At 36.1% G+C, this 7,141-nt stretch overlaps 1 protein-coding gene across 2 annotated transcripts; it reads left to right on the plus strand.

Annotated features, from left to right (window-relative positions):
• Positions 1-235: 235 nt before the first annotated feature.
• On the plus strand, positions 236-7,141 carry LOC141607034 (cationic amino acid transporter 3, mitochondrial-like). Of its 2 annotated transcripts, none has more exons than XM_074426412.1 (14): positions 236-792; positions 1,633-1,834; positions 2,182-2,266; positions 2,365-2,505; positions 2,600-2,718; positions 3,027-3,123; positions 3,227-3,399; positions 3,753-3,819; positions 3,990-4,148; positions 4,884-5,145; positions 5,720-5,828; positions 6,075-6,187; positions 6,562-6,637; positions 6,775-7,141. In XM_074426412.1, exons 1-14 carry the CDS (start codon positions 627-629, stop codon positions 6,935-6,937), a joined length of 1,932 nt encoding a protein of 643 aa, XP_074282513.1. In that variant the 5' UTR covers positions 236-626; the 3' UTR covers positions 6,938-7,141. The 2 variants fall into 2 exon arrangements, with proteins under 2 accessions (XP_074282513.1, XP_074282519.1); XM_074426418.1 differs by having other exon boundaries at positions 370-792; positions 4,884-5,129; positions 5,725-5,828.

The raw sequence follows: 7,141 nt of genomic DNA on the forward strand, positions 1-7,141 counted from the left end.
TCCTCTTCAATGTGGGTGCTCTAAGTCACACTCACACTACATGAGACTTGTGTTTCTTCATTTCTAGTATAAAGTATAATTATATACTCTTTCCGTTCCAATCATTTATTTACTTTTAATTAAAATACTCATCACAAAGAATAAACAATCTCGCTAATCCGATTGTCAAAAAAAACAAAAAAATTGAGACAAAAAGAAGATAAAAGTGTACGATGTTGGACAGTATGTAATTCTTGTAAAGAATAATTTGTTTTTAAGAAAAAGATTCACCATTATGGTAAGCACGTCTTAGGGAAAGAGTGTATCGACCGTCCTTAGATTACGGGCAGTAGACAGTATATATTCATTCATACGTAAATCAAACAAGTTGGAGCCCAGAAGTTGTCACTCCCGCACTTCATCTATCCTCCCTCCTTACTTGTTCCCCTTTCTTAAGCTACCCTTATCTTAATGAAATAAATCAAACCAATAATAATAATAATAAAACATTCAAATTTTATCATCAAAATTCTGGGTTTATTCTATCTTGTGATTATAGCAACTAGGTATCCTTTGAATTTAATTGATAATTTAAATAAAAAAAGAAATTTGAATCATATTTGTATAAATTGGGTAGAATAGTTAAAATGATGGGAGTTGTAGAAGAAGGTGGTGAATCAATAAAAGTAAAGGGAGTTGAGTGTTTGACAAGTTTAGTGAGGAGGAAAAGAGTGGATTCTGAACAAGGAACTACTCATCATCATCATCATCAATTAGCTAAAGCTTTAACTGTTCCTCATTTGATTGCTATTGGTATGTTCTTCATTTTTGTTAACATATTTTTCAGTTTTCTTCCTTTTATTTTAGTTCTATTTTATATATGATTAGTTACGTTTCTCAGTTAAGGTTGCATATATCTAACCCCTTGTTCCGTAATAAATGGATCCGCCATTAACAGAGGCTGTCACCCCAAGTTTTGATTTACATTTTCGTCCCTCAGATCACCAGTATAGGACGTTGTTTGTTTCATTTGTCTTTACTTATTGTGTGCTATATCCCCCTCCCCCTTTATTGTAATGCGACTAAGTGCGCCCTTCCATTGAACAAAAAAAAATATTCTGTCGTTCAGTAAATAAACTTGATAAATTAATGGTTTAGAGTACCATGAGATTCATTTATTTTCTAACCGACACTAGTGTACTCTGTCTGCCCACAAAACTACCACAATCATCCTCTTTCATCCGGGCTTGGGACCCTCAGTGAATATTTTAAGACACGTACAATATAAAATTTGTGACTTTATTTGTTAAAACAATTCATTATTTTGATATTATGGTTTTCTAAGAGTTGTAAATGTCATATATTTTCAGAAATAAAAAATATTTGTCAAATTTTGACATTGCTGACTATAAAGTTGCAGGGACATATTAAATGGGGGAGGGAGTAATTATTTATTTGTCAAGGTTTCATCTTAGTCTTATATCAATGTCAATGAGTTCATTCCCGACACGGATTCTTGAGGAAATCAACGGTCAAAGTAACAAAGTCTAATATATAAACCTTCTAGTAACATGATCATAAATTTATAATGGGGAAAGGCAATCTATGGTGTGGACTTCAGTTAATTTGAATTGTGGTCGGCTCTTGTGGTAGGTGTTGGATCAACTATTGGAGCTGGGGTTTACATTCTTGTTGGGACAGTAGCCAGAGAGCACTCTGGACCAGCACTTGCATTTTCATTCCTTATAGCTGGCTTTGCTGCTGGACTTTCAGCCTTCTGTTATGCAGAGCTCTCCAGTCGCTGTCCATCAGCCGGAAGTGCATATCACTACTCCTACATTTGTCTTGGAGAATGGTGATACTTAATTCTATGATATACTAAATTTTTGTGATTAATAAGTCTGATGTACTTCCTCAGTCTGTGAATAAACTTCCTGGTTTGTTGTGCTCAAAAATTGAGGAATGTAGAAAAAATGTGGATGGAAATGTAATTGATGAAAGGTGTGGGCTTTTAATCCACCATGGGTACTAATAACATACAAAAAAGGAAAGATTCCAAGTGAGTAGTTTATCAATAGACATCTCGAAATGGAAATCAAGAAGTTAATTCATCAGTAGTGGGAGTATTTATTTTCCTAGTTCTTGATTCTTGAAGCAAGATGCATGATTATGTCCTGATTCCTTTTCATTATAATCTTACAGTGTTGCTTGGTTGATTGGGTGGGGCTTGATATTGGAGTATACTGTTGGTGGTGCTGCAGTTGGCCGTGGTATATCACCAAATCTGGTGTGTGTTTCTTCACCATACCTTCATCACCTTTTTCTTTTGGTGCTCTGTTGGCCATTTCGCTAATCTCCTTTACTTATGTGTTTTATTTTCTCTAGGCATTGCTTTTTGGTGGTGAAAATGGGCTCCCTTTCTTTCTGGCTCGTCACAATATTCCTGGTATAGATGTCACAGTTGACCCTTGTGCAGCAGTACTTGTACTTGTTGTTACTGGACTTTTATGTGTTGGAATCAAGGAGGTACATAATTTTCCCTTCAATTTTGTTTCAATTTTCAGTTTCATTGTTCCATGTTCACAGACAAATAAATTGTAGACGTAATTTAACCATGCAGAGTACATTTGCACAAGGTATTATCACAACAGGAAATGTGTGTGCCATGGTATTTGTCATAATTGCCGGAGGATATATCGGGTTCAAAAGTGGTTGGCCTGGATACAAGCTGTCCTCGGGGTAATAATCCTAAATACCATGTTTCATTTCTAACTAGATCATCACAAATTTAATGATGATATCCCTTTATACATTTTTGTTTGTTAGAAGTATTAACATGCGTGTGTGTTCAAGAGTTGGGCTTGACTATTTTATGGAAATTTGTAATATTTTTGGTTTAAAATGATTTCTCCAAGTGTTATACGATGTCAGAGTGCCGAGTGTTGGACTCGGGTTTGTGAGGTATTATGAAAAGTTGGAGTAACATAGTTTCTCATTAGATCACAACATATTAATAACAACCACCTTACACCTTTTTCTTGCTTTAGAATTTTCCCATTTGGAGTGGATGGTATGCTTGCTGGGTCTGCAACGGTCTTCTTTGCATATATCGGCTTCGATTCAGTTGCAAGCACTGCCGAGGAGGTAGAACTGTTACCTGATTGCTTTCTGTAGATATGATGGCTCTACTATAGTTTTCTTGCTCAAGGAGCGTAACAATGATATTATGATTATACTACCTTTACAGGTGAAAAATCCACGAAGAGATTTACCGCTTGGAATAGCTGCCTCACTTTCTGTCTGCTGTGCGTTGTACATGCTGGTTTCCATAGTGGTTGTTGGTTTGGTACCTTATTATACTATGGACCCTGACACACCCATATCTTCTGCATTTGCTAGTCATGGGATGCAGTGGGCAGCGTAAGTTGATGTTGAACTTTAGACGTCATATACTTATATGAGATGGTTGTATGCATAGAGAACCAGTAATCCAATTAGTCCCTGCATCACATTTATATTGTCCCCATTTGATTTTTCGAGCAGTTATGTAGACTTGAATCTATAGTTTCTCACAATTTACAATAGTTACAACTTTGAAAAATGAATTTGGAAATAGTTGTTTTGATGAATCAAACATGATAAATTGGAACAAAGGGAGTATTGACTGTATGAGATGAAAAATATATCATTAAATGGTCTCATTGTATTTATATTAAAATCTCTTGTTAGCTTTTGTACAGTACTTTCTAACAAATAGGTCTTACCATCTGCAGATACATTATTACTGTTGGAGCTGTTACAGCTCTCTGCTCAACGTTGATGGGCTCACTTCTTCCTCAGGTTGGTCTGCTTTTGTAAATACAGTAGTTTTCTTCACGTGGAAGAACTTATAAGTTTACTACTTGGCTATTACTATGGTCTGATGAGATTGATAGCATACTAGTACCAGAAGTTGAGCGTTTAATATCTGTTGGAAAATATTTATGTGAAGCAAATGCCTATTGTTTCAGCCACGTATTCTTATGGCAATGGCGAGAGATGGTTTGTTGCCCTCCTTTTTCTCTGATGTCAGCAAGAAAACCCAAGTTCCTGTGAAGGGAACTATCACCACTGGAATTGTTGCTTCTCTTCTGGCATTTTCGATGGATGTTTCACAATTAGCAGGGATGGTAAGTTTCTTGTAATGTAGGGGATGTGATTTTATTTTGATTTATGATCAATATGGTCTTTAAAACTCTTATGGTATTGTTTTGACATCACTAAGCCGAATTTATGATCAATATGTAATTGCTTGATATCTTGTGGCAAGGATATCTCGTCATTTTGAGTTTTTGGTGTATGTGTTTATAACTAGTCTGTCTGCCTCGGTCTGTAGTTTGAGGCCGACAAAGTAAAAAAATGTTGTTACCTAATTTTGCACAAGCAATATTGCCATATAAAAGAACTATTTTTTTCCCTGGACGTTGCCTTCCATGGACCGTTGGGTTTGTCCTTTCAGATTCCTATTAGACCTTGCGAATGCAGGGACTCTGATAAGGATTATTTACTACCGTCATCTCTTGTGTAGTACGCAATAAGAGTTCATTAGATCAGCTGTTGTAAAAGAAGAATTCAGTATGAATTTTTCTCACCGATTGCTACGCATTGACGTTTATCTAATGTCAATCGCACTTTTTCCATGTCTGATGGGAGTTAAATATATGTAATTCTTGTGGTTTGGGACTTAATGGAGCTGATCAATATGATTTCTTAGACCCTTTGCACTTTTTCTTTTTATTTTAAATGAAATAGCATATGGTTTTCCTTAGTTCGGTTGGAGGTTTGTCTTAATAGGTTATAGCCAAATATGTCCTTTCTAATGCTTTGAATATTTTGGCATCTGAATTCTTGTGTTCGTGCTGTAGGTCAGCGTCGGTACTCTTTTGGCATTCACTATGGTTGCTATATCACTTCTAGTTATCAGATATGTTCCACCAAATGAGGTCCCTTTGGCTTCATCACTTCAGGAGTCTATACATGCTGTTTCATTGAGATACAGTGGCTCTCCCAAGGATTCTGGCAATTTTAAAGATTCTATGGATCCTCTACTTAAAAAAGTCGACTTTCCTGTAATCCCGGCTCTTGAAGTAGTTGAAGGAACTTTTAAGCAAGTAGTCGAAGGAAATTGTAAGTATGGCTCTTATTATACTTTATGGAAATGGTACGGAGTATAAACTTAGAAAGTGAGCTTACAACATGGTACAAAAATACAGTACTAGTGAACGATTGCCATAACACTCGTGAAATCTTGTTACTAGGATACAGCCCCAATTTCAAATCTGTTTCCCAATATGTTAAGTTTTCAAATCTGTTTCGCAATATGTTAAATTTTCAAATGTTTGTAGTGTTATCTTTCTCTCCTTCGAACTTCTTTTAGATCATTTGCAGATACACTGATACACATGTTTCCCAATAATATTTTTCCAAAAAATAACGTGTATGATTAGGTCGTGGAACATTACCCAAGTGACAGATATTCTTGAATATATCTTTTCACAACTGAAATATCAGTATTTTCCTATTGGTGATATGTACTGCAAGTAATTTAACTGCGGCTTCTTATTCTGTCATCTAAGGATAGCTTTTTTTGTATCATGGTTTTGAAAGGATTACGATTTTCATCACAATGGTTGGTCATATTAGGTTAGTCTTTTTCATATTGGAACGCTTCTACGATGCTTATTCTCTCTGAATGCAACAGATAAGCTAAGTGATGACAAGAGAAGGAAGATTGCTGGCTGGACAATCATGCTTACTTGTGTGGGAGTGTTGCTCCTCACGTCAGCAGCTTCTTATGTGCTTCTTCCTAGGTAGGTATTCTAGATGAGTTACATTTTTTTTTTATGATTTACCCACTTTATTTTTAAAGCTTTATCGTTCTCATTTTGCCTCCCTAAATAAAAGATCGCATATATTAACAATAAAAAAGAGATTGAGCAAGTGGGTGACCTGCTAATTGTACCTGTAGTGAAAAATGGATTGAAGCTAGTTTGTTTAGATACTAATTTTGATATAGTAATCTGACGAACAAAATTTAATGGTGGTTCTCTCACCAGTGTGCTACGATATCTGTTGTGTGGAATGGGTGGTGGTCTGGTGCTTTCTGGTCTGACCGTGCTCACTTGCATTGATCAAGATGATGCTAGACACAACTTTGGCCATACTGGAGGTACGCTATATTTCTAAATTATACTGCTAAGCTAGTTTTGAAACGTTTGAGGAATTATTGCTGTAGGATGGTGAACTTTCCGAACACATTTTAGTTTCTTAGAAAAGGAAAATGTGATAGGGATAGTTATTTGATTGAAAAGATACTCTTTGAGACTAATTTAGGTGTAGGGTTATAAAAGAAGTTGAACATCAAAATCAGCTGAGATTTTAAGCCACGTGACTTTTTCTTTTCTAGCCAGTTACACACGTTTTAGCAGAGTGAGTTGGTCTCACATCAGTCACATGTGAGACCGTCTCCATACAAAACTCACGGTATATTTATTACATACCATTACTCGAGAATTGACAGCAATCTACTCTACGTGATAACAGGTTTTATCTGCCCATTGGTTCCTCTCCTGCCGATCACCTGCATTCTGATCAATGTTTACTTGCTCATTAATTTAGGGTAAGATTTGCCAAGTTTCTACTCCATATATGATATCACTGTCTTCCTGAACCCTAGAAGATCAAATAGCTAACTTAAGCCTAACTTGAATCTGTAATCGCAATCCTTGATCCTTTGATTTGGGCTACTTGTTGCAGGTCGCAGACGTGGATGCGTGTCTCGGTATGGCTGCTTATAGGAGTGTTTGTATACTTATTCTACGGCCGGAGACATAGTTCTCTGAGGGACGTAATGTATGTGCCAACAACCCAAGCCGATGAGATATGCAGCAGCTCGGCTTCCAATGATCTCCTGGCTTAAATCCTACAGCCTACAATAATAGAATGTGTATACAAGTAGTATATTGTTATAGAGTTTTTGTATAATCCTTGTAAATATTACCCTTTTGGTTGTAATTTGTGTCAAGATATCCTTGGCAGTATTATTCCTCTAATTTTAAGTGTACCCATCTTTTCCCCTGTAAAATGCTTTAAAAGTTGCACGTACTATATTGGCTTCCCCAAA

This window comes from Silene latifolia, chromosome 1, assembly GCF_048544455.1.
Source record: "Silene latifolia isolate original U9 population chromosome 1, ASM4854445v1, whole genome shotgun sequence".
NCBI lineage: Eukaryota > Viridiplantae > Streptophyta > Magnoliopsida > Caryophyllales > Caryophyllaceae > Silene > Silene latifolia.